This window comes from Podarcis bocagei, assembly GCF_964188305.1.
Source record: "Podarcis bocagei genome assembly, chromosome: 4".
Classification (NCBI taxonomy): Eukaryota; Metazoa; Chordata; class Lepidosauria; order Squamata; family Lacertidae; genus Podarcis; species Podarcis bocagei.
In genome coordinates this window covers 94,587,828-94,614,464 of record NC_138128.1, presented here as the reverse complement: position 1 = coordinate 94,614,464, position 26,637 = coordinate 94,587,828, and the positions used below count along the sequence as shown (strand labels likewise).

General features: G+C 40.6%; 1 protein-coding gene and 2 long non-coding RNA genes across 5 annotated transcripts in view; 2 read left to right on the top strand and 1 right to left on the bottom strand.

The window, feature by feature from the left end:
• LOC308585845 overlaps nucleotides 1–26,637 on the top strand; it is a 196,680-nt gene that overhangs the window by 135,028 nt on the left and 35,015 nt on the right. The gene's annotated exons all lie outside the window — the stretch shown is intronic.
• On the bottom strand, nucleotides 578–4,988 carry LOC308585885. Its single transcript, XR_014007667.1, has 2 exons — nucleotides 3,606–4,988; nucleotides 578–2,874 (listed from the first exon to the last, which is right to left on the bottom strand). It is a non-coding gene; the product is annotated as an uncharacterized lncRNA (long non-coding RNA).
• The window catches only part of UVSSA (UV stimulated scaffold protein A), a 55,694-nt gene continuing 34,197 nt past the window's right edge, over nucleotides 5,141–26,637 (top strand). Inside the window, exons 1-6 of one of the 2 annotated variants that reach the window (XM_081191638.1) lie at nucleotides 5,141–5,461; nucleotides 7,190–7,520; nucleotides 8,132–8,252; nucleotides 8,801–9,211; nucleotides 10,192–10,301; nucleotides 12,137–12,265. In XM_081191638.1, coding sequence (XP_081047764.1) covers nucleotides 5,364–5,461; nucleotides 7,190–7,520; nucleotides 8,132–8,252; nucleotides 8,801–9,211; nucleotides 10,192–10,301; nucleotides 12,137–12,265 — 1,200 coding nt within the window. In that variant the 5' untranslated portion in view covers nucleotides 5,141–5,363. The remainder of the gene's footprint in view (nucleotides 5,462–7,189; nucleotides 7,521–8,131; nucleotides 8,253–8,800; nucleotides 9,212–10,191; nucleotides 10,302–12,136; nucleotides 12,266–26,637) is intronic. The other variant, XM_081191639.1, reaches the window with a different exon arrangement.

Sequence of the window (26,637 nt, the reverse complement as noted above, 5' to 3'; positions counted from 1 at the left end):
CCCTTTTATAATCATTGTTTCTTTTCCTTAGTTGACAGTGGAATGTTAATTTGTTCTTGAAACTAGGAATTGGTGCGGGGAGTTAACCTTCACTACTAAAATGGTCACATTACAGATATTTTACCTAATACTGGTGACAACTCAGTATTTTCTGGATACTTGTCTGATTATTGGATTATACAGATACTGTATTTTTTGAAAACTGAACAGCTATCAATAAGTAAAGGGACAGATGTTGTGCTCATCTCTTCTAAACACTTGATCCAGTACACCTTCAAAATTCTCGGAAGGGTGAGGAATTGGCTAGGAGATACATTTAGATGTGGAATTGGGATACTCACATGATCACAAAATTAAATACAGAATCTATGTTTCTAAGTGAAAGACTAATGTAGGGAGACTTGATTTTCTAATTATCATAGACAAGCAGTGATTTAAACAAATAGAACACACTTGATGCAGCTTTGATTTTTAGCTTTAATATTTGGCTGCAGCTTGTGATTTGTCTCAAGTCAGACAAGCCACAAACCCAGATCTGAATGTAACCCTAAGCCAGAAAACACTCATGAAGAATGGCTGAGTTATACAGTTTTGAAATTTATTGCATTCAAAGGTCCAAGTCTTGTGTTTACAAATGCTGGTCACCCAAAACTTAGCTGAAATCTTTTTTTTGGCAATTCAGATGGTTGAAGTCACAGGTATTGCAATGCTATGCATTCGGCTGTTTGGGTGAAAATTCATTATTTCAACTCTTTTAAAGTTTCAAGATTTTAAAAGTTCCCATTTTAAACCTGTTAATTAAAAACAAGGAGCTCAACTGGTGTGTCTTTGGCAGTGAAGCATCTCTGGTAAACATTGTTTCCCCACAGGGAGAAACAACATTTGCTGCTGGAGGGAACGGACTGTAGCAATGTAATATTTTACAGAATGAGAAGGGGGACTGCTCCAGGTACATCTGCCTGTGAAAGGGGGCGAAATTCCACAATTTCACTTATCTTGCAGCCTGGCTTCGCTCAATTGCTCTGCATCTCTTGAGATTTATCTGTTATAACAAATCGCAAATCGAGAGATAACAGTTGGCTACATTCTTGTTTTTAAAACTCCCAGCTTTGCAGACACAACCCTCTGAGTGAAGGACTACTGAATGACTTAACAGGGCTTTTGAACGAACCTGTGAAGATTATAGGCCATTTTTAATCACCATTATTTCTGTCATAAGCTTGCAAGACCATGTACAAAGTACTTTCAGGTGAGGGAACCTATTGCCCTCCAGTTGTTCCTGGATTAGAGCTCTCATTATCCCCGATGTCTAAAAATATCTGGAGGGCTGTCTATGGCATAGCTGTCAACTTTTCCCTTTTCTTGCGAGGAATCCTATTCGGAATAAGGGAATTTCCCTTTAAAAAAGGGAAACGTTGACAGCTATGATCTATGGGCTCCCTAACTCTGCCTGCAGAAGTTTTTGCTATTTTTTAAAGAATTAAAGCATTTTAGTGAAGGCACATTGTGTTCCTTGGCCTGCAGGGTCAGGAATTTTAGATTAATCATGCACCAAGAACATAAGGGGAAACTGCAAGTTAAATGTCTGCTGTTAACCTCAGTGCCATGTAAGTATAAAACATGTATCTTAGTGTATTATAGCAGCTATTTCTTAGAATAGTTGGTGCTATTCAGTTCCACTGCATGCATTTGGGGTAGGTGAAACTGGGAGACAGGAGCCATTTGCCATCTTTAATACTGGTGCAGCAAAGGGAAGGTTTTTGTGTGTCACCAGAGTAAGACTGAATAACTTAAAAGTTCAAGTTTCTTCTTATGAGTTTGGAATTGCAGCATGATTAAGGAGACAATACTCATTCACTGACATGTTGAAATTTCCCCCAGCAGGTATGCTGCAAGACATCTGTGGTTACTTTGGAACCTGAGATGCTTGTTGGGGATAAAACAGGCTGGGTGGCATAGTGTTGTAGTTGAAAAGAAGCGATGAATAGACGATTCAAGATTGCTCTTTGCTTCAGATTGTGTCCACTCAGTGCCAATTTGCAGTGGGAAAAAAGTGGGTGAAGATTTGTGAACTCTGCTTTATATTCCACTGAAATCCAGGTGAGCGTCGTTTAAAGGGGAAGCAGCACTGGCCTTTGATACGCACCGAAATACAAATAATTTAGCAGCCCCTTCCTGCTCAAAATCGATATGCTCCTCACTGTACACTGCTGAGATGTACCCTTTAAGTTTATTTAAATCTATATTCCACCCTTCCTCCTAAAGGAGCACAGGGTGCCTTTTCAAAATCTGTGCAACAGGATTATTATTTTCAAAACTTGCTTTGACGTTTTTCAATACTGGAACCATCATCGATCACAATGGGCTAGGAATCGTGTCTACATCCCCCACATCCCACTCAAAATTGTTTTATTAGTTTTCACAATATTATAAACAAACAAACACACAAGACAAACAAACAAAAATCATAGCCTTATTGAAAATTACAGTTATTAACTTTGTTAAGTGACTTCCTCGCTTCCCCTTGGTTGAATTTCATTGCATGTCCTTTTAACGGTTTTCCAAATCCCAATTTTTATAAAATTTAACTTAAACATTAACATCCTTAGATCTTCACCTTATGGAATTAAGCATATTAATTCATCACTTAACATAAATAAAACCATAATCCCATTAAGTAGCTGCAAGCTGTTTTCAGTTAGTTTAACTCAGCAAATTTAACTAAATAATCATTAAATTTATTCCACTCTTCCTGATGATACTCCTCCTTCTGGTCACAGACTCTTCCGGTCAGGTCGGCTAGCTCCGAAAAATCCATCATCTTCATCTGCCATTCTTCTATTGTTGGTAATTCTTGGGTTTTCCACTTTTCAGCTAACAAAATACGAGCAGCAGTTGTGGCATACAAAAATAATTTAACATCTTTCTTGGGCAATTCCAAACCTGTTATTCCAAGAAGAAAGGCCTCTGGTTTCTACACATTCCAAGTCATTAGCAGTCCCCACTCCATCAGAGGAAACACCATCTCCCACTGTTTAGTGAAGACTTTCTCAATGTTGATGCTCTCCAGAAATGTTGGATAACAACTTCCATCATCCCCAGCTGGCATGGGAGCCACAGTCTTAACACAATGGAGAACATCAAGGACAAGAAAGTCTGGTTTAACTATCCTGCAAACAAGCATGAGTCAACACAAGAGGATTTCTCTAGCGATGCAATAAGGCAATATAGGGCCAGTACAACGTAAGGTTTCATTGCTGGTCCAGGCATCCCATTCTCCCCACTGGGATTTGGCAGTGGCGTAGCGTGGGGGGTGCAGGGGGGGCCGGGCGCACCGGGCGCAACATCTGGGGGTTAGGGGGCGCAAATCCACGGGTTGGGGGGCAAATTACTTGCCTTGCAGTGCTGACAACCCACGCTACGCCACTGGGATTTGGGCCTGAAGGACTGAGGGAAAGTGTGGGAGCAGCAATGGAGAGTTAAGTTGAGAGCAAGCACAATTTATGACATTGCGCAACATAGTTTATACCCTCCAACATTTCCTTGATGAATACAGATGTTCCCTCCAACATTTCTCCAATGAAAATAGGGACATCTTACCATACCCTCCAAACGTCCTCTGATGAAAATAGGGACGTCCTAAGGAAAAGCGGGGCATTCCGGGATCAAATCAGAAACCGGGATGGATTCTGCAAATCTGGGACTGCCCCTGTTAAATAGGGACGCTTGGAAGGCCTGCATCATTCTTGATTGTGGGGCATCAGCCTTAGCAACAGAATTATTGATTAGGGGGGCATCAGCCTTTGCAACAGAATTATTGATTGGGGGGCACCAGCCTTACCAACAGAATTATTGATTGGGGGGCACCAGCCTTTGCAACAGAATTATTGATTGGGGGGCATCAGCCTTAGCAACAGAATTATTGATTGTGGGGCACCAGCCTTAGCGATAGAATTATTGATTGGGGGGGCATCAGCCTTTGCAACAGAATTATTGATTGGGGGCACCAGCCTTAGCAACAGAATTATTGATTGGGGGACACCAGCCTTAGCAACAGAATTATTAATTGGGGGGCACCAGTCTTAGCAACAGAATTATTGATTGGGGGGCATCAGCCTTAGCAATAGAATTATTGATTAGGGGGCATCAGCCTTAGCAACAGAATTATTGATTGGGGGGCACCAGTCTTAGCAACAGAATTATTGATTGGGGGGCATCAGCCTTAGCAACAGAATTATTGATTAGGGGGGCATCAGCCTTTGCAACAGAATTATTGATTGGGGGCACCAGCCTTACCAACAGAATTATTGATTGGGGGGCACCAGCCTTTGCAACAGAATTATTGATTGGGGGGCATCAGCCTTAGCAACAGAATTATTGATTGTGGGGCACCAGCCTTAGCGATAGAATTATTGATTGGGGGGGCATCAGCCTTTGCAACAGAATTATTGATTGGGGGCACCAGCCTTAGCAACAGAATTATTGATTGGGGGACACCAGCCTTAGGAACAGAATTATTAATTGGGGGGCACCAGTCTTAGCAACAGAATTATTGATTGGGGGGGCATCAGCCTTAGCAATAGAATTATTGATTAGGGGGCATCAGCCTTAGCAGCAGAATTATTGATTGGGGGGCACCAGTCTTAGCAACAGAATTATTGATTGGGGGGCATCAGCCTTAGCAACAGAATTATTGATTAGGGGGCATCAGCCTTAGCAACAGAATTATTGATTGGGGGGCATCAGCCTTAGCAACAGAATTATTGATTGGGGGGCATCAGCCTTAGCAACAGAATTATGGATTAGGGGGCACCAGCCTTAGCTTCCAACTTCCTGGAACTGGAATTTCTGCACCAAGGGCAGCCCAAACAGAAGGTGCGGCTGTAATCCAGCCTCAAAGTTGCCGATAAAGGGACACGACTATCTCCGCGGCCGGCGAGCCGTGCGAAGCTGAAGTGAAGCCAGCCGGCAGAAGAAGAAGCAGCCCACCGTCCTTCCCGGCGCTCGCCCTCCAGCAGCTCCCCGCAGCTCGACCGGAGGCGGGGGGGCGGGGCAGCCCTTCCCTTCTTCCCTTCCCCTCCGGACTCCTCCCCGCCTTCCTCTCCCGGAACCCGCCCCAGCAGCCTGACGAGCCGGGCAGGCGAGCGAAGGGGGCGGGCTCGGCGGGCGGGAGAGGCCGAGGCCTTCCTCCGGCTCCTTCCGCGGCCTGCGTCTCCCACCGCAGAAAGCGGCCTTGGGAGGAATGGCCTCCGGACGAGGCGCCGGCGACGCCCGCCCCGCAGGGCAGCGGAGAGCCGCGGCTTCGTTTCCTTAGCGAGGCGCCCCTCGCTTCGTCCTCGGACGACCGGGTTTCCCCTTCAGAAATGGACGGCAAGCTGCCTCAGCTGGTGGAGGAGCTCACGACTTCGGGGGAGCCGCGCCTGGACCCCGCCAAGCTCAAGGAGCTGAAGAAGATGTGCAAGTATGGACCTCTTAATGTAGAATATCCCCCCCTTTATTTTATTTTATTTTTTATATTTCCATTTAATAATATACATTCACATCATCATTATTATTTTTAAATGATATTTATTGAAGTTTTACAGACAATAAAAGGTTACAAAATGAAAAATAAGAAATAAAAAAGAATAGCAATAATAAAAGAAAAAGAGATACAAAAATACATAAAAAGTAAAAAATAGTTAAAAAGAAATCAATATTTTCATATCTTATATTTCATTTACTTGTTTCCTGACCTCCTCACGCCCCCCTTTTCTGTATTCCAGTTCACATGGTTAATTCAGCAAATCCTTACCCTCTATCATTTATCTTTACTTAATATCTTAACTTATTATAACTATATATTTTCAACCATTGTCAATCCGTATTTACATATTCTTGTTAATATTTTTACCAATACCGCTTATTTTCAATCCAACATCCCTTTAACATTCATTAATTTTACAGTATTTCTGCAAGTAGTCCTTAAATTTTTTCCAGTCTTCTTCCACCACCTCTTCTCCCTTATCTCAGATTCTGCCAGTCATTTCTGCCAGTTCCATGTAGTCCATCACCTTCATCTGCCATTCTTCCAGTGTGGGTAAATCTTGTGTCTTCCAATACTTTGCAATCAATATTCTTGCTGCTTACATTCACATCATTATTATCCACTTTACTTCCCTGGCTCTTTCGAGCCTATCGACTTCCTTCCCTCCCGCCTCATGGCTTTAAAAATTAACCTTTACTCTATAATCCTTGCGTTTTGTATGTTTCCCAATTCTAATTTCACTCATTGCAGAATAACTCAAAATTTAAACAAATATAGAATGGGAAATCCTCATTACAAATCTTCAGACAACCCCTACTAGCGATGTTAATTGCTTGCAATGGTTAATTGCAATTTACTCCAGTCCTTTTGGAATACTTGATCATGCTGCTTTGGGATTTTTCCTGTCAGCTTGGCCAGTTTTGCAAAGTCCATCATCTTCATCTGGGAAGCTTTCCTTCCTCTTCTTTCTTTTTTCATTTTTGGATATATTTTTATTAAATTTCCAAAAAGTTCACATCATTCCAATACATTTGTTTTCTTCTTGCCCGCTTCCCATCCCATTTTTCCATGGTGTGTTTTATTCCTCCCCTTTACTGAACTTTGTCTCCCCGCTTTTATTATCATCACAATAACGCAACAATCTCTCATCCAGTTCTGTTGCTTATAGTTCAAACCCTTCTCCCCAATTCACCATACTGTAATATTTCTTTAAATGGTCCAAAAAGGGCTTCCGTTCTTTCATAAAGCAATTGTCGTTATTTTAGCTGTTAAATTTGCCGATTCCACATAGTCCTTCTCTTTACTTATCCGTCCTCCTTTGGTGGGAACTTATTCATCTTTCCGTTTTTGTGCATAAAGAATCCCAGCTGCTGTAAAAAGCAAATTTGGGAACCTTTCTTTTAAAAAGAATATGATAAAAAGCAAATCTGGGAATCTTTCTTTTAAAAATGAACGTTTCCATGGCGGCTGTCCGCTGTTCTTTATATTATTATTTGGAGTGGGGGGTGCAATCCTGTGCATGCTTGTTCAGAAGTAAGTTAAGCAATTGGGGAGAATTAGTTTTCTTCTTGTCCCGGGTGTTACTTTAAAAAAAACAAAAACTTCACTGTTGACGGTACTGTATTTGCTTTCTTGCTAATCATGCCGGTTACTTTTCCAAAGGTCCTCGGATGAGCATATTACTCACGTTTATCACTTGCTGATGACACAGCTGAATGAAGAGCATGCAGAGATACGGCTGTCAGCATTTCAAGTTGTGGATGAACTCTTCACCCGTTCCCATCAGTTTAGGACTTTAATCATTTCAAACTTCCAAGAGTTCTTGGAACTCACAGTGGAAACAGACTATGATCAGCCACTTCCCCCACCGGTTGAAGTGGCACAAAAGCTAAAAAGAGCTGCCATTAAATCTGTACTGGAGTGGCATGAGAAATATGGAGAGGCCTACAAGAAACTTTCACTAGGATTCCATTTCCTAAAACAGAATAAGAAGGTACTTAAATACTCACTTTCATGATTAAATGCTTAGTGGCTTTATACAAATAAAGTGTTGGAAATGTTTAGTTCATTGCTAGCAGACGTGAATATATTAAATGTGAACAAAAAAAAATGGTTCTTTATAAATAAGTAGACGAAAGACCCATATTATATTACTTTAAAGTGCTGCTGCACATAGACTGATTGGTAATACTAAAATACTTATTATTTAACAAAGACGACACTGAAAAATGAATTTCCTGTATTAGATGTGTGTTTCTACTGAAAGTTTGCATCGTTTAAGTATTTGAAACAAAAAAGGTAAGTATTCTTAAACCGGAACGGCTTAAGAAATTCTGTGTGCCTTCCCATGCACATAGAACACAATCTGTATTAGTATCACCTTGTGCTACTTCTAGTAAGGACTTGCTGTGAGATTTGCCCTAAGCTTCTGAGAAGAAGCTTTTATTGTTAGCTCAAAAACAGATTCTTTAGAAATATCTGAAAGTATTATTTTGTGCAGTCTGTTCCTTTCAGATGTTGACCACCAAAGAAAATTTGTCTTGACATGCACGATACGTTTTCAGCAACGGCAAAAATAATGAAATATATTCTACGATTCTGTAGGTAGATTTTCAAGATACAAATGCCAGAACTCTAGCAGAAAGGAAGAGAGATGAAGAGAAACAAAAAAGGTTGGATAATATTTACAAGGAAAAAGCCAAAAAAGCCGAGAGGGAAATGGCAGGTGAGTGCGGTTTAGTGCCTTAAATGGTGGTGCATTAGTCCTAATTTCATTTGGAGATGTCCATACAGTCGTACCTTGGAAGTCAAATGCAATCCATTCCGGAAGTTTGTTCGACTTCCAAGATGTTCGGGAACCAAGGTGCAGCTTCCGATTGGCTACAGGAAGCACAAACTGGAACAATCACTTCCGGGTTTGTGGTGTTCAGGAGCCAAAATGTTCATCTCGCAAGGCGTTCGACTTTCGATGTTTGACTGTACTAGTAATTTTAATAAGGAAAGTACTTATTTATTTATATTATTATTATGTATTAAATTGGTATATCGCCCTTCATCCGTAGATATCAGGGCGGTTCACATAATAAAAATACAAGATAAAAAACAATACGTATGAAAACATTTATATAGTGCTATCGTTATGAAAGAGTTTCATAGGCAAAAAGTAGTCTAAACTCTGTCCCAAAATAACTTCTGTGGGAACAAACTTATTTTAGTGTATGTGATATTTCTGTATTTTTATGGCAGTATTTTAAAACTACCACCACTTGACAGATATGTCGCAAGAAATCGAAGCTGTGCTGACTGAGTTGGAGAATTGTTTTCAGCTTCTGATGCCGGATCCCTTTGACTTCATGGCAAATGACACGGAAACAGTCAATTGGAGGACGGCTGAACTGGACAAAACTGTTTCCTGCTCTTCTGTGGAGAAGGCAGCTCAACAGGCACATGACGATAATGAGCAGCCTTGCTGCAGCAAGGACCTTCCTTCCATCTCTCTGGTTCCGAAAGCTGGTAACAAAAAAGACTTGAATAGCGAAATGGAGGAGAATGGAGGCATGGAAGACTCTTTAAATTCTGAATTGACTTCTGCTGCTGCCAGTGGAGAAGATGACTATGCCACCTTTGTTCGGAGCCATGGTCTTGGATCTCATAAATACAGTCTCAATCTTGAAATAGCCACAGGTATTGGGATTCTGTGGAACGTAATCATTAATTACAATACACTGCTTTTAATTAAAGTTTAAATGATCATCTTCACTTTTCAGCTAATAACCAAGTATTTAGAATCTGTTATAAGTACAGTCATACCTCGGGTTGAAGTAGCTTCAAGTTAAGTATTTTTGGGTTGCGCTCTGCGGCGACCCGGAAGTAACGGAGCGCGTTACTTCCGGGTTTCGCCGCTTGCGCATGCATAGACGCTCAAAATGACGTCATGCGCGGAAACGCGACACGCACAGACACGTGTTACGTTTACTTCAGGATGCGAACAGGGCTCCGGAACAGATCCCGTTCATATCCAGAGGTACCACTGCATGTTGCCATTCCTGGGTGGAAAATATATTTCTCCTGGCCTGCTTTCCTCTGACAGTTGATTTTTGCGAGTAGGGCTTGAAAAAAAATGTTGGAAGTCACAGATTTCAAATTAAGACCTATCAAGAGATCATTCGGCCTTTTTTCTACTGTTTTTCAGTATCTTCCTTATTTCAAGTGTCTAGTCACAGCAGAATAGGTTATAGCATAGCACCATAGCATGAGTGTCTACTTCGTATTGCTTTTTTAAAAAATATCTGCTGCTGTTTTCTTTGTTGTTTTTTGTTGTTTACTGTACTTTGTACATTGCCTTGAGAAATGTGTGGAAGGTGATGTATTAGTATTACTAATAGTTATTTAAGTGTCTAGTTACTCACCAAACTCTTGTGGTGGCAGCCACTGAATTAAAACCAGATTGGTGGGAGGAGAGATTGTGTGGAGAAATATCCTATTGCTTTTAGGCGAACCTACTAAGTTGGAGGCTGCTAAGAGAAGAGAACCATGTATGCCACCTTGAGGTTAGAGGATAGGTGAGATATAAATGTAATAAATAAGTAAATAAATTAATACTGTACCAAAACATTCTGTGAATCTGATATGCATTTGCTCATTGTCTGTTTTCCCCCCGCTAGATGTGAAATTGCAGGAGAATGAAGACAATACAGCTATAATAAATAACGCTACAGACGCTTATAAGCTCATCAGAAACAAATTCATGCCTTCTGTACAGTCATGGATTCAGGTGAGGAAAAACTCTTCCATTGAGAATAAAAATAAATTCTGTATTTTGTTTATTCTCTGTGTGTCAAAATGCTAATATGCTCATGTGGTGTTTTAGTTCCCCTGGGCTCTACACTAACTTCAGCATTCTTGAATTGAAAGCACATTTAGCATTGTTTTTTGTGAACTTGGAGCCTTGCAAACTTATACTGATGTTTTATTTCTGAGCTGTGTTCAGTATTTGAGGGAGGTGTCACACATTCCTTTATTTCCATCTCCTCTGATTTCAACCAAAACTTTCATAATCTCACGCTTTAAAAAGCTTTCATAAATTTCTATTCAAAAAGTTAACCTAGTGGAGAGAAGATTCTGTGTGTGTGCTTTCTTAACGGTGCAGTCAGCATTATAGTTTCCCTGACAAGTACAGTAATGCTAGTTAAGGCAGAAAATGGACATTTATTGTAATCCTTGGTACTAGGATCTTAATCAGATGCAACAGGGAAATCTAGCCCGTCATTGTTCTTTTGGATTGGGAAAAGTAAGCACTGGTGGTAAGACAGAGTTACTTGGCTCCTACTCTGTTGTATTTTGATTGAAGAGAATAGGGTTTGGGTGGTTTCCAGGATGCTTGTAATATAGTTAATCTTAGGTAAGCCTTTCCTTTCTAAAAATTATTGATATCAGAATACTTCTGCTTTGGAAATCACTGTTGGAGGACTGGCATTACATAGAATCAGAACTGCAGAGTTGGAAGAGACCTCAGGGGTCATTTAGTCCAACCCCCTGCAATCCAAGAATCCCAACTAGAGCATAGATGACATATGGCCATCTAACCTCTGCATAAAAAACCTCCAATGAAGGAGAATACACAACCTCTTGTGGGAGTCTGCTCCACTGGTGAACAGCTCTTACTGTCATAAAGTACTTCCTAATGTTTAACTGGAATCTCATTTCTTGTAACTTGGAAGACATTGGTTTGCTTTTTCACCTGCAGCACTTTAGATATTTGAAGGTGGCTGTTATATCACATCTCAGTCTCAGTCTCAGCAACTTCCTCAACCGTTCCTCATAAGACTTAGTTTCAAGACCTTTATCATCTTGTCACTCTCTTCTGCACATGTTCAGACTTGTCAATATCCTTCTTAAATTGTGCCCAGCACTGAACACATGACTCCAGGTGTGGTTTGACCAAAGCAGAATAGAGTGGTACTATTACTTCCCTTGACCTGGACACTAGACTTCTGCTGATGAAGCCTAGAATAACATTAGCTTTCTCCCTGCTGCATCATACTGTTGAGTCCTGTTAAGCTTGTGGTCTATTACGACCCTTAGATCCTTTCCACATGTACTACTGGCAAGCCAGGTGTCCCCCATCCTATATTTATGCAGCTGGTTCTTCCTGCCTAAGTGCAGAACCTTACATTTGTCCCTACCGAAATTCATTTTGTGAGTTTGGGCCCAGTTCTTCAATCAATTAAGGTCATCTTGAATCCCAGTTCTGTCTTCTGCAGCATTAGCTACCCCTCCCAGTTAGGAGTCATCTGCACATTGGATGAGCATCCCGCCAATCTTTTCATCTAAGCTCACAACATTATAAACAACCAGATCCTACCCCCGCCCACATTAATTACCATCTCATCTAATAAATGTATTTCCCTAATATGAGTTTGGTGGTGACGGTGGCTACCTTTACTTTTTATTAACCAGTGGTGTGTGAAGCTGAATGGCACACAAATTAAATGTGCATAAGTTGCGAGTTATCTGTATTACAAATTCCCATGGCCTGCCAAATGTGCATGAAATCTTGGCATGTATTTGAATGCCAAGTCAGCTAATGTTGCGGTTTTTATTTTTTAGTTGTTCACAAGGGCTGGAATAAATGATGAACATCTAAGACAAGCCATTGATCTTAAAAACAAATTGGAGCGTGCCACAGAGAAATGTAAGGAAATGAATATTGGTTTTAAAGACAGGAAGATGCCAGTGGTGAGTTAAGTTAAATATTTCTGGTATAGTTTGAGGAATATGTGACCTGAATTTAGAACATAATGTCGCAATATGGCCTCAATATGGCACATTGTAGTCTTGTATATACCTTGGTTATGCGGGGGCAGGGGGCGGGTGTCCTTTCTAGAGACCAGGATCTTTCATTGTCTTAAACTGTTTGTAACTCATCCAAGAATCACACTGCAATAAAAGGTGGGATTATAAATTTAACATGCAAATCATTTTTTTAAATCTCTTTAAACTTTTCATAAAACTTAATATATTTGAACCTTCTTGGTATTAATTATCTAGATTTCTCTCTGAGCTTCATAGTTTGCTATGTCTTTAAATAGCAGAGGATTAGATTTTTCCTTATTGGTTTTGCTAAATTGTATGAATGAAGCATTCATGCACAGTAGTAATACAGTAATTAAGCTTTTAACACAATATATACTGAACACAGTGGTAACTGAGATGGGGTGAGAGATTGCTGTAGAAAAATCAAAGTCGTCTCAACTTTTTATCAAATTGCTTTTCTTGGGGTAACTGATTTCACTTGTCCCTTAAAGCTGCTGTATTGGGTACTTTCACATATCATAAAATCAGCCATGCATTAGTCCTAGTCAACACGCAGTATAGTTAGTCTTTTTGTGGTGGTTTTCCCATAGTGTGAACTCTTAAAGAATAATGTTCCATGGTTATTAAAACTACATTTTAATAACTTCTACTTTTGCTTCCACATTTTCGTACCCACACTCTACCTGTCATTATATGAGGGGCCGCAATGCCTAAAGAGGGCTATGATCAGCCAATTTAGGACCAATTGAGCTTGGTCCTAAAATTGAGGAGCCGTTGACACACTAGTCCTCTATGTCTAAAATAAATTTTAAGTCAGTTCTGAGTAACACAGATTAGGCAAGACATAGGAAAGGAGAGCCTATGCGCTTACATCCTGAACATGTGGGTATTGGGGGGGGGGCGTTGAGTCCAGCACTGTAGTCCTACTTCCCTCTCCCCACCTGTATGGTATACGCATAGAGAGGTACTGTGTAAAACGCCTCTTAAGAAAACATAGAAAGCACTAAGTTCTCACTGGCTTATGAAAGAAGTTATGATCTACCCAAAAAATGTTCAGACATTTGAGTCTCCACAAAAGGGAATTCAACTGAGGAACCCCTCTTTACAACTGCAGAATGAAGGGGTGCAGTTATGACAGTGGTGAAAACAGAACGCATGTGATGGTGGATTATTCTTGACATCAGTTGCCCTTACAGTGATGCCACGGAGATCAGTTGACAAGTCCGTATGTTGTAAACAGAGCACTAAGTTCAGGATTCACAAAGGTCTCAGTAATAGTAGTAGTAGTAGTAGTAGTAATAATAGTAATAATAATAATAATAATTTATTACTTCTACCCCGCCCATCTGGCCGGGCCTCCCCAGGCACTTTGGGTGGTAAAATGTCATGGCAGATGAAGCAATGCTCATAATTATAGGTTGTCAATTTGGGCCCTATGCTAAGCCATGGTTAAATTTTCTTAACCATTATCTGTTGAAATGTCTGAATGGAACCTTACCTATCTTTTTAAATTGGCACTGTATATGCCAAAACTGTGTTGGCTCTAGGCCCTTAGATTTATATACAATAAGATTCTGCAAAGGATGATCTGAATGTTTTTTAGGTTGAAGATGTAGCTAAAATTATTTCAGGTGGCCAGTAGAGGGAGCACATCCAGCATGCTGGGAGCTGCTTCTGCCCACATGATTTGAATGTGTTTGTTTGTGGTGAATAGAATATTATAGCTCCCATCAATATTTAAATTGAAAATGCACTCATTTCTAGACAGTACCTTAAATTAGCTGTTCTTAACTAATGTTTTTATCTGTATGTATGGCATGAATCTTTTCCAAAGATCTTCATAAGGCTAAAGTGTTAAATGCAAAATATCTCATAACTGCATAGTATTTTTTACCTGTGCTACATTTCTCGGTAGTTATGCTTACTTATCATCTAATTCATTTCCAGTGCATAAAAGCACAAAAGAAATTGGCTTTTGTAGCTTAAAATAAAAATAGCAGTATTTCTCTTCCCCTGCTTTAGTTTTGTGAAGGATATTGTTAAGAGTAATCTTATCAAAGATTGTGTTGTGAAGCATTGATAATCCACAAATTCTGTAAATAAGAGCTGAAGGATAGTTTACAAATGAAGGCACACATAAAAAAGCTGTCACGTGGAACTGACCTGGTGTACACATAATGTTAAACATGTGGGTTCATCCCCAAAAAGAACGCATATGCAGAAGCTCCCCCCCCCCGTGTTGACTGTAGTAATTGTTGTTGTTATTTAAATTTATATACCACCCTTCATTGAAAGATCTCAGTGGGAGATCAAGGTTTTATGCAACATAAAAACACAAGTAAATAATTAATATAAAGCAATGACCCCACCACCTTCTTCCCATTGCCTCATTTAAAAGACTGTAGAATATTAATCTGCCAATTGGCAGAAGATTTGTTTCATCTGGCAAGCTGATATTCAGTAGAGCGGGATGTTGAATTCCACCCATGGTTTATTACCTATAGTTTATTAAACTATATTTTAATGTTACATGAAAGATCTGCAAAGAAATGCACATTTTTACATTTTCCCTCCATATCCACTCACACATGTAGTATAAATTTAGAGAAAATGGCAACTTTTTCCCTGGTCAAGGTATCAGTTAATGTTCATTTGACCAAACTGGTTGCTGTTGGTTTAGTACATAAAAGGGGTGCCACCTATTTTCTGCGAATTCTCTGCATAACATAGGCTATAACATGAGGATTTCAGGGTTCTTGGGCAGCTCTTTCTCTGACCTTGGGGTGAAATGTGATCTCTAAATTTCAAAGATACTTTCAGTGCAGGTGTGGCTAGTCCAGCTATCCTCATCAGTCCCAGCAAAGGTAGAGCAAGGCAAAGGGTGAACCAATGAGACGTCTCTTCTCCCCACTCCTGTGTAATGTGCAAACTGGCTCTAAGGAATATTGGCAGTCTTAGTACAGTACAGGTCAGAAATATGATGGTACAAGAATGAGTGCAATCAGAGGTGGAAATGAGATTAAAAGGCATTTTAATACATAGAGGGGGGATTGTCTTGGGGTGATTAGAGATGAGGTTGTGTTACTTAATAATTTGGCAAAAGTATATCCCTTAATAGTTACCCCTCACTTATTTTGTAATACTCATATGGATAAATTACAGTCCTTCCCCCACAAAACATTCATAGAACTAAGATTTGTCTCAGATTTCGAAGCATTTTTTTTTTTAACTACACGGGTCTGATGGCACCATGTAACTTACTAGCATATTGCATCAGGTACAGCAGAGGAATAACAGCATTATTATAATTCCCAGAAAAAAAATGGTCTTTCTTCTCTGGTCTTTTTTCTCTTTTTTTAGATTTTTAGATTTTTTGTTTATCTTTTGTAAGATGCTTTGAATATTGCTTTTACAGGCCAGTTTTCTGTTATATGCTCAAAATAAGTGATTCTATTAAAATCTGGCTTGCTAGATTGCAGATCAGGCTTTTTATCATTGCTATGGAATTATTATCATCATCATAATTATTATTTATATTTATATACCACCTCTTCTTCCAAGGAGCCCATTTCATCCCTACAACAATCCTGTGAGGTAGGTTAGGCTAAGAGATGGTGACTGGCCCAAGGTCACCCGGTGAGTTTCATGGCTGAGGGGGGATTTGAACCCTGGTCTCCCAGGTCCTAGTCCAACACTCTAAGCATTATGCCACCCTGACTCTAGAATGGCCAGGTGAAATACAATTTCACTGCTATGTAGCTGCGTTGAATCACATAGGGGTATTTGGTTAGTAAGTAATACTCGCCTACATCCATACTGGAAAGAGGGTTAAGATGTTCTGAGCATAAAAGCTTTTCCTTGGAAGAAAGCGTGGCACAACTAAATAGATGCATGAAGGTGGCATTCTGCCCAGGTTTGTAGTTCCTAAGAAGCATTTGTCTTCAAAGCTTGTCTAAGCGCTTGGCAAGTTTAGACGGTCTGTATGTGTGGGTACCTTCCTTTGAAGCCTGTGATTTGGCTGTGTTGTATCAGTGAACTAGAATGATTTGTCTGCTTGGAGCACATCATGGCTTGTATTTCACCGGTGAATAATTGCGTCATGTGGATGGTTTGCATTTGTGGTAGAGGATGGTTCTAGGTGTGCCTTGCATCTTTGTTTGTGTGAACTGGTTGTGTGGTTTTGCTGACATTCTCCACCCATTTTTCACGTAGCATGCTACCTCTGAAGGCTCAGAGGTCACAAGAAGGGCCAGAGCAGATAGCACTGTGGGGCTCTGCTGGGCTCTTGGCTCCAGAGGGGCTAGCCTTTGTTTGACTCTTAAGCCTGTGGTGCACAGCATTTAATAAGGCAGCAAGAGGAAAACAAGGGGTGGTCTTCCCTCATTCTCCAGAGAAAGGGGGCAGCAGGCAAAGGCTGTTTAATCCAAAACAATAAGCCTTGGCTGTAAACGAACTTGGAGTTACTGTGGCAGTGTCCACTAGAGGGTAGGCAACGGCAAGAAAAATAAAGCATTTTTTTTTTATTTGGGAGGGGGAGGAATGGAAGTTTCTTCATTCCTAAGTTAGAGTCTTGCTCCCCCTGCCCTTTTGCCTTGTGGTCTTGCTCTCTTTTCCAAAGGAGGGAGACTTGCATCTTGGTGCCATCTCAGTACGTAGCTTTCTGAGGCTGATGACTTTCCTCCTTGCTTGGGTCGCTGCTGAAACCGCTTTCTCTCTACCTAACAGTCTCTAGAAGCTCCTCCTCTGTGAAGGAAACAGGTTCATTTTGACTGCCCCCCCCTTCCTTTTTCTTTTGGCTGCAGGTGGTTTTCTTCAGTGAGGAGAGTGTTGGCCCAGGGAGGAGTTACCATCTTGGGCAACCTGAATCAAGTTGGGTGGATGGGAGAACTTACAGTACAGTGGATGGGAGAACTTACAGCCCCATTACACTGCTCAACTTCGCGGTCCATTTTAGGGAACTAATATTCAGGGTGCAGATCATAGCCCTAACTGCCTTTTACAGCAGATGATTCCCACTGCAGCCTACTTTTAAAGAATATTAGCAAGATGCTTGTCTCTGTGATGGATAGATTAAAGAAAGAGTCCAGGTATGTTTTCAGTAGAGACCACCCTTCTTTCCCTGTTAGAGATGAGGGGAGAGATCTTGCCTGTTACAGTGGTGTCCTCAACTGCTACACTTTTTCACATAGGAGTAAACGGCAGGGGTTGACTATAATGTACTTGACTAAGTACATTATAGAGGTCCCAACATTCCTATCCTCCTTCCAGCTCAGATCTCAAAACCAGCCTCTTGTCTGTTTCACATTAACCAAAGTTGCCTGCATTCCCGTTCTGGGCAGTGTTCTCTTTCTGACTTAAACGATGTTGTTGGTAATTAAAGCTTGCCATATCAAAACACTTATGCAACATAACATGCCTAGGGAAATAATTAGGCGAAGCAACATTTGTGTGAAACAAAATTTCAGGATGTTGCTTAAACATCTTGCTCATCTCAACATGTGTATAGGTGGGTCACTTTTTGCTGGATCGTGCCCGGTCTTCCATGCTAGTCCTACTCAAAATAGACCTATTGAAATTAATGGGCATGACTGACTTAGGCTCGTTAATTTCAGTGGGCCTACTCTTGAGTAGAACTTAATTGGATACAACCTCATTTTTCCTGGTAACATGGATGATCAAGAAAGTTGTATTTTTTTTGTCTGATAAAAATTAGAACCCCACCATAGAACTAACTCATAGCAAAATGGAGGAGGATTAACAATACTTTGTAGCGCTTTGTGTTTAAGCAAGGTAGTGCATACAATACTCCTTTATCTCAGTAAGCAATAAAATTGTTCCCAACAGGATCTTGTTGGACAAATTTGGAGCTACTTAATAGGCTTAATAGGGAAGGAAAGGGAAGGGGGAAGGGAAATACTGTCGTACCTCCGCTTATGTAGCCCTCCGGTTACGTAAACTTCAGGATACGTAAGCAGCAAACCCAGAAGTATATTTCTGGGTTTTTGCCACACGCGCTCTACTACCGCGTGCGCAGAAGCGGTCTCTCCGGTTGCGAAAACCTCAGGATCCGGCTGGATGTCCGGAACGGATCCCACCCGCAACCGGAGGTACCACTGTAATGGTCAGACACTGATTGCCCATCGAGAGGAACAAGCTCTAGTACCATAAAGCCGACCTGGAAGTTCTGCCACCATCACCACACTTCTCCATACATTGTTGATATATACTACAGGCAGCAACAGATATACGTGCCTCCAATTGATGCACGACTGCACACGTGTGCATCGCAGAAACTTGGAAGTGGCTGGAAAAGGAGGTGGAACCAGCTTATGGGTGTTTCGCTATTGTGCACGATGACCCAGAATGCAACCCAGGTGCAAATTGGGGGTTGCCTGTGCAGATAAAGAGCTCTTTAAGAGAGCAGTCTTTTAATTTTGTACAAGAAAAGCAGCATACAAATACAGTAAGTAGTATTCTGAATTCACAGTGAATTCCTAGCCCAGTGTTTTACTGCAGTTTTAAGAAAGAGAAAAGCAAATTGTTTACAGATTGGTTAATGTGACATTTACATTTATGATTTAACAGGTGTAGAAGTTGTAAAAATCTCATTTCCAGTAAGGTACCTTGTTTTGCCCTATATTGTCAGTCATTCCAAAAGGCTTTTATACTCTGCTAATGAACACTACGTGATTTGGTTACACAAATTGTAGTTTTCCTTCATTTAAGATGACTTGACTATATTTTACATCATGGCTGAATTCAAAATGCATTCACATAAAGTTGCCCATATAAATTGGTTCCACTGCAGTAAGTATTAATTCCTTGGCAAAAAAAAATCCCCCCTCTCCTCTTGGAAAAAATATTTAGTTGACTGTGAGTAGATGCACATGAAATATTGGTAGGTGGAATAATTTGCAAGATCTTCCAGTGAGGGTATTAGCATATAAATAGCAGATGCAATGATGACCATCACAGCTGAGTACATTTAATTTTTAGTTTATAAGATAAAATGGGTTTTTAAATGCATAGTCATCAAGCCTGCTGAAAGACAAATGAAGTTTAGAGTTCACTTATCTGAGGAGGCCTTACATCATGTTAGAGGAAGGAAAACCAAGCCTGCCACATAGCCATACCTGAAAGAAAGAGATTTGATTTCTTGGGCTGGGGGAAAGGAATGAAAAGTGTTCAGAAAGGCAGAACAAGGAATCTGGCAACAAAATGTTAATGATCCCAGATGCAGTGAACAATTAGCTGTAGCTTCTTGTTATATACACATGCACCTCACCATATCTGTGAATTCTTGGCCATTGCTTTTGCTTGTATAATACAGTTTTTTCAAGAGTCGGCTCCAGAAGCAGTAGAAAGAAAAGTGAATATAGAAATGCTGTGTCTCTGGCAATATGGCCACTGCACATTGATCAAAAGATTGCTCATAATTTTGAGAAATTTGGCTGAAAGCGGGAGACGCTAAAAAGGAAGTCAGTCTCCCGGCTCTGTTTAAAGTATTGAGCAAAGCCCCTTTAAAGCTGAAGCGCTGAAAGGAATCTTAAAAGAGTTGGAATTTATCTGCAAATTCGACCTTGATTGATTAAAAGTTAAAGAAAGGACATAACAGTTTTATAAGTGACAATTTTATGTTCCTCTTTCTTTTACCTTGTGGATTACAAATTTTTGAAACCCTGTTCTCGGTCTGACTGGATACAAGTAACATCGGTCTGCAGTAACTGTAGACAAAGTTAGAAGTAACATTGGGCTACTTTGTAACCGGGAAAAGGAACTGTTGCAAGCACCTTGGTAAAGAACTTTTATTCTCTGCAGTTTAAGCTTAAGGAGAGGGGCTCCCCCCCCTTGTTTTGGATAATATTTTTCTTTTGTGTGTAAAGGGAACTTTTGGTGGAAATTTCCTATCCTTCTCCCTAATTTTTAGGGAGCTCCCCCTGCTGGATTGTGGATTTAATAGTATTTGAGAACTGCTACTAGTCTTGGAATTTTCCTGCCCGGATGTTTATTTTTTCTGGAATTAATTTTCCCATGGGATTTACAATTTGACCTTGATACTGGGACAGCTGTGGAATGAGTGGCACAGCAAAAACAAGGGCTGCAGAAAGAAAAAAAGCAAAACAAACTGAACTTTTGCAATTAACTCTGCCTGTGCAGCCACGCAGATCATCTGTCCCAATTGTGACAGGCCTGCAGGAAGGACAAGCTATACAGCCTACTTTTGGAGAGATGGCTGCTGGAGGGATAGACTCCGTATCTAAAGAAATATTGGAGCAGTTGGCAGCACTGAACAAGAAAGCGGATGAACAAGCACTTAGGTTTGATGAACAAGCTGCTAAACTTGACCAGGTAACAGCCTCAATTAACAAATTGACAGACCAAGTTTCTAAAAACTCTCAGGCCATAGATAATATTGAAAAGACTGCAACAGAAAATCGGAAACTGGCACAGGAAGCAAATACAAAAGCAGACGAAAATAAAAAGAGGATAGAGGAATTAAGAGGCGAAGTCAGACCACTGAGTAGACAGGTGACTGAACAACAAGTGTACCTGTCCCTTGCAGAGCTGAAAAATAGGGAAAATAACCTCAGAATTAGAAACATTCCAGAATCAGAAAAGGAGGATTTGATTGGATTTTTGACAACAGAATTATCCAAATTCTGGGGTGTGGCAGAGGAAAAAGATTTTAAAATTGTCACCGCTTTCAGACTAGGAAGAGTGGCTAGGAAGGATAAACCAAGAGATTGCCTGATCATTTTCAGATCTAGGCAAGAAAAAGAAACCATACTCGGCTTGCATTTTAAAAATCCATTGGTGATCCAGGGAAAAAAGGCAGAAATTTTTAGAGATATACCAAAACAACTTCTGGACTTAAGAGCCACATATAAAGACCTAGCAAGCTTACTGAGAAACAACACAATCCCATACAGGTGGGAATTCCCTCAAGGATTATCTTTTACCTTGAAAGGGGTGAGGGTAAGAATCAGAACAGCAGAGGAGCAAGAAAAGTTCCTAAACGACCACGGGGAAGACCTTCGGAAAGGAATAGCAGGTGCCTGGCCACCTCCTCCGCCTGGATTGAATCCGGTTCCACCTCCAGAAAAAAACGAAAAAGGAGACACCCCAGCAGGTAAATAATTAGTCCAAGATGTCTCTACAGCTTCTCAGTTGGAACATTAATGGCGCAAATTCTCCCGAAAGAAGGAAAAAGATTTTTCATATTTTGAGAAAAGAACAATTAGACACACACACACACAATCTTTATTACGGTCCAGAGACCAACAAAACATTACAAATCAATACAGAGTTCATACAGCCTACCTCCAGATTACTCAAGCACTTTGTTTGGAATATAGGGCTCATTTGTTCTTGCAACCACCGATAAAAACTTTGCCACTGCCAACGTTCTAGCTTTTGTCCGGTCTTCCAGTAGAAACCTGACATAGTGAGACTCTGACTTTCCCGGGAAAGGCACCAGCAAGGGTAGGATCAGTTCAGCCCTGGCCTGCTCATACTTCGCACAATGTAACAAAATATGACCTATGGAATCGATGTCTTGGGCACACGAGCAAAGTCTGTCCTGGTAGGGAACTCCTCTCAGCCTACCATCCAGCACTGCAGAGGGGAAGACATTCAGTCTGGCTTTGGTGAAAAGCCTTCGATAGTTAGGTACTGTCAGGTTTTTGATGTAAGATGTTAACTCAAAGACATACCCATATTGAACTCCTGCTGCCAGTGGACTACAGACTGCGTGTGACCGAGATCTCAGGTCACTGTGTGCATTGTCCCATAATCTTTGCTTTAAAACCTTTTGGGCGCCTTCATAGCCCAGGTAATACAGTTGGGGGGGAGACAGACCAATAGAGGTGGCTTTTTTAGCCATGGTTTTCTGCCATTTGCTGACAAATTCCTCATTGGTCAAATGTTGGTACAGACCCTTCCCTAGATTAAACACTGAAATCCTGAGCCAATGTCTTAGGGCAGCCCACCACGCTCTAGCTGAAATTGGGCATTCACCAGCTTCCAACAGAAGTACGGAGTTGGGGACGCAGTTAGGCACCTGCAGCAGAGATCGTATAAATTTTGCCTGAAAGCCATCTAGCTTTGGCAGGTCCCCATTATGCCAGACATTTGCTGCATACAGGAGTTGGGAAATGGGCTTTGCATTGAAAACCCTTAAGGCTGCTGGAACATATTTGCCGCCCTTTGTGAAGAAGAATCTCTGTATGGCTAGCTTTGTAATCTCCGCCTTTTGAAGGGAGGTTTGCCAATGGTGCTTCCAAGATCCTGTATGATGGAATGTGAGCCCTAGGTAACTGAAGTATTTTACCTGTTCAAGGTTATGGCCATCCAGCACCCATTTAGACTGGGAGAATCTTCTTTCGAAGACTAAGATTTTAGATTTTTCATAATTAATGGATAAACCATTTCCAGAACAGTAATCAGAAAATTTCCTCAACAGATAATTCAAGCCCGGCCTGGAACGCGAGATGATGGCTGCGTCATCAGCATACAACAACAAAGGGGTCCTTCTCATTCCTATTTTTGGAATGTGTCCATGCTGAGATGAGCGCCCATGAATTATCCCATGAATTACCATCTGAGGGGGCACCGATCTATGCAGAAATACTCGCGGACCACTGTCTGCTGACTGCAAGAACAGTGGAGGAAATTAACACCAAATTAGAAAAGGTAACGTCTCTCCTGACGGAGTTGGTGCTCCTGGCAGCCAAAAACAGCCCACTCAGTACTAAAGAGACCGACCATAGCACTGCCCTCCCTATAGACCATCATGTACAGGGGTGCAACCGGTCTGGACTTGATAACCGAGAGACTACAAATACTAAAAACAACAAAAGCGAAAGTAGGGACCTGATCCTACAAAGTACTCAAGTAGCTCTGGATATATATCCTTTTAATGGTATGCTGCCTTACTGGAAATCAATTGACAATTAGACATTATTTGCCTTCAAGAAACGCATGTGACTAGGCTCCATAGGAGAGTATTAATTAACAAGAGACTAGGCCAAGAATTTATCTCATCAGATAAGGTAAAAAAAAGAGGAGTAGTGATTTATGCAAAGGAGACTCTAGCACCAAAATTGATCTTTAAAGATGAACAAGGAAGAATTTTGGCGATTGAAATTCAAGCACAAGGAGAGAAATTTTTGATTGTAGGAATTTATGCACCAAACGATGGGAAATCGGAATTTTATAAGAAGCTACATGAGACAATGTTGGACTATATTGACTATACTAATATCATCCTGATGGGTGATATGAATGGAGTTGTCTCCACACATATGGATAAGTCTCAAAATCAGAACTTGACCAAAGATGGCAGACTCCCAAAGACTTTTTTTGAACTTACAGACAATATGGATTTGATTGACATCTGGAGAACAAAGAACCCTCTAGGTAAAGAGGGAACTTTTTTCTCTGAGGCCCATCTTTCGTGGACAAGAATCGACCAGATTTGGACATCTAGAGGACTGGCACCTAAGACAAAAAAAGTCGAGATCTGCCCTAAAACTTGCTCTGACCACAACGCCTTGAAAATAGATTTAAGACTGGCACCAGCTGGATCCTTCAGATGGAGAATGAATGACTATTTGTTTAGAGATCAGGAGATTGTGAAGAAGGCCCAAAAAACGCTGAAAGATTACTTCGAAATAAATTTGAATACTTTGGTGGAAAAGAAAACAATCTGGGACGCAAGTAAAGCTGTGATGAGAGGATTTCTGATACAGCAGAACTCTATCAAGAAAAAACTCTGGAATGGTAAAAAGGATAAGATCTTGGAGAAGATAAGAGATGGCGAGAAAAAGTTGAGACTAAACCCAAAATCAAAAGAAGTTTTAAGAGAAATAAAATTCCATCAAGCACAATATGCAAAATTGATAAATCAAGAAGTTGAATGGAAAATTAAACAAATGAAACAAAGATCATTCGAATCGGCAAATAAATGTGGGAAGCTGCTGGCATGGCAGCTGAAAAAGAGACAAAAGTTGAACTTTGTTACCAATCTAGAGGTTGAGGGAGAATGTATTCAGAAACCAGAAGATATTAGAAAGTGCTTCCAGAGATATTTTAGAAAATTGTTTACTCAAGGACCCCAAGTGGAGACTGAGATAGATAATTTTCTAGGAAGTTATGGCCTCCAAAAATTAACACAAGACAAGCAAACAGCCCTGAATTACAAAATAACACAACAGGAGATTGAAAGTGCCATTCAGAACATGCAACTAGGCAAATCTCCAGGTCCAGATGGGCTTACCTCCAAATACTACAAGACATTGAAGGAATATTTGGTTCAGCCATTAATGGAGGTATGTAACCAAATTATGGAAGGAAAGGGGGCACCCGAATCGTGGAAAGAGGCATTCATCACCTTGATTCCTAAATTGGAATCTGAAAAGACTCAACTCAGGAATTATCGCCCTATCTCACTCCTAAATGTGGATTACAAAATTTTTGCTAACATTTTGGCAAACAGATTGAAAAAAGTCTTGAATGAAGTAATTCATAAAGACCAAGCAGGCTTCCTCCCTGGCAGGCATATGTCTGACAACACTAGGAATATCATTGATGTTTTGGAGTTATTACAGACAAATCTGAACACGAAGGCAGCTTTGATATTTATAGATGCCGAGAAAGCCTTTGATAACATATCTTGGAAATTTATGAAGAAAAATTTGGAAGGGATGGGAGTGGGAAGGGCGTTCCAAAATGGTATTGAAGCAATCTATTCAGAGCAAAAAGCTAAATTGATAGTAAACAACGTGGTGACTGAGGAGTTTAAAATTGAAAAAGGGACACGACAGGGGTGCCCCTTATCACCCTTGTTATTTATTTCTGTCCTGGAGGTGTTGCTGAATATGATTAGGAAGGACCAGCGGGTGGAAGGAATACAGGTCGGGGAAAAACAATACAAATTGAAGGCCTTTGCAGATGACCTGGTTTTGACATTACAGGAGCCAGAAGCTAGTACAAAAAGAGCCTTAGAACTAATTTCTGAATTTGGTCGGGTGGCGGGATTTAAGCTGAACAAACAAAAAACCAAGGTTTTGGCTAAAAACTTGACACCTTCAGAAATAGATGGGTTTCAGAAGGAAACAGAATTAAATGTTGTTCCAAAAGTGAAATACCTGGGGGTTAACCTGACTGGGAGAAATTTGAATTTGTTTAAAGATAATTATGAAAAATGTTGGTCGGAAATCAAAAAGGATTTAGAAACATGGTCGAGACTGAGACTTACCTTGTCGGGCAGAATAGCTGCAGTCAAAATGAATGTATTGCCAAGAATGTTGTTTCTGTTTCAAACCCTTCAGATCGTGGACAGAGTGGAATGCTTTGGAAAGTGGCAGAGGGACATTGCGAAGTTTGTCTGGCAGGGCAAAAAGCCCCGAATAAAATTTAAAATATTAACAGATGCAAAGGAAAGAGGGGGGTTTGCCCTGCCGGACCTAAGACTGTACTATGAAGCTGCATCCCTCTGCTGGTTGAAAGATTGGTTTTTGTTAGAAAACACTGATGTCCTAGATCTGGAAGGGCATAGCAATGCTTTTGGTTGGCATGCATATCTCTGGTACGACAAGGCAAAGTCTCATAAACTGTTTAAAAACCATATTGTCAGGAAAGCTCTACTTATTGTCTGGACTAAATACAAAGACTTATTCGAAAGTAAGACTCCGAGGTGGTTATCACCGGTAGAGGCTAAGGCCGTAAAATTTCGTAATATGGAGACTGGCTGGTTGAAATATTGTGAGATAATTGAAAGAGATGGTGACACTTGGAGGTTGCAGAGTTTCGAAAAACTGAAAGGAAAGGTGCGAGATTGGTTTCATTATGCCCAAATTTTAGAGACTTTTAAAAAAGACAAAAAAATTGGTTTCCAGGTGGAAAAATCAAAATTAGAGACAGAATTACTTGAACCTAAGACGAAAGTGCTTTCAAGAATGTATAATTTGCTGCTTAAGTGGAACACTCAAGATGAGATAGTTAAATCAGCTATGATAAAATGGGCACAAGACATCGGGTACAACATTATGTCTGAAGACTGGGAAAGGTTATGGACCACCGGTATGAAATTTACGGCATGTACTGCCTTAAAGGAAAACATCATGAAAATGGTATACAGGTGGTACATGACCCCAGTCAAACTTGCAAAGATATATCATTTGTCTGACAATAAATGTTGGAAATGTAAGGAAGCTGAGGGAACCTTTTTTCACCTCTGGTGGGCATGCCCGAGGGTGAAGGCCTTCTGGGAAATGATCTATAACGAGTTGAAA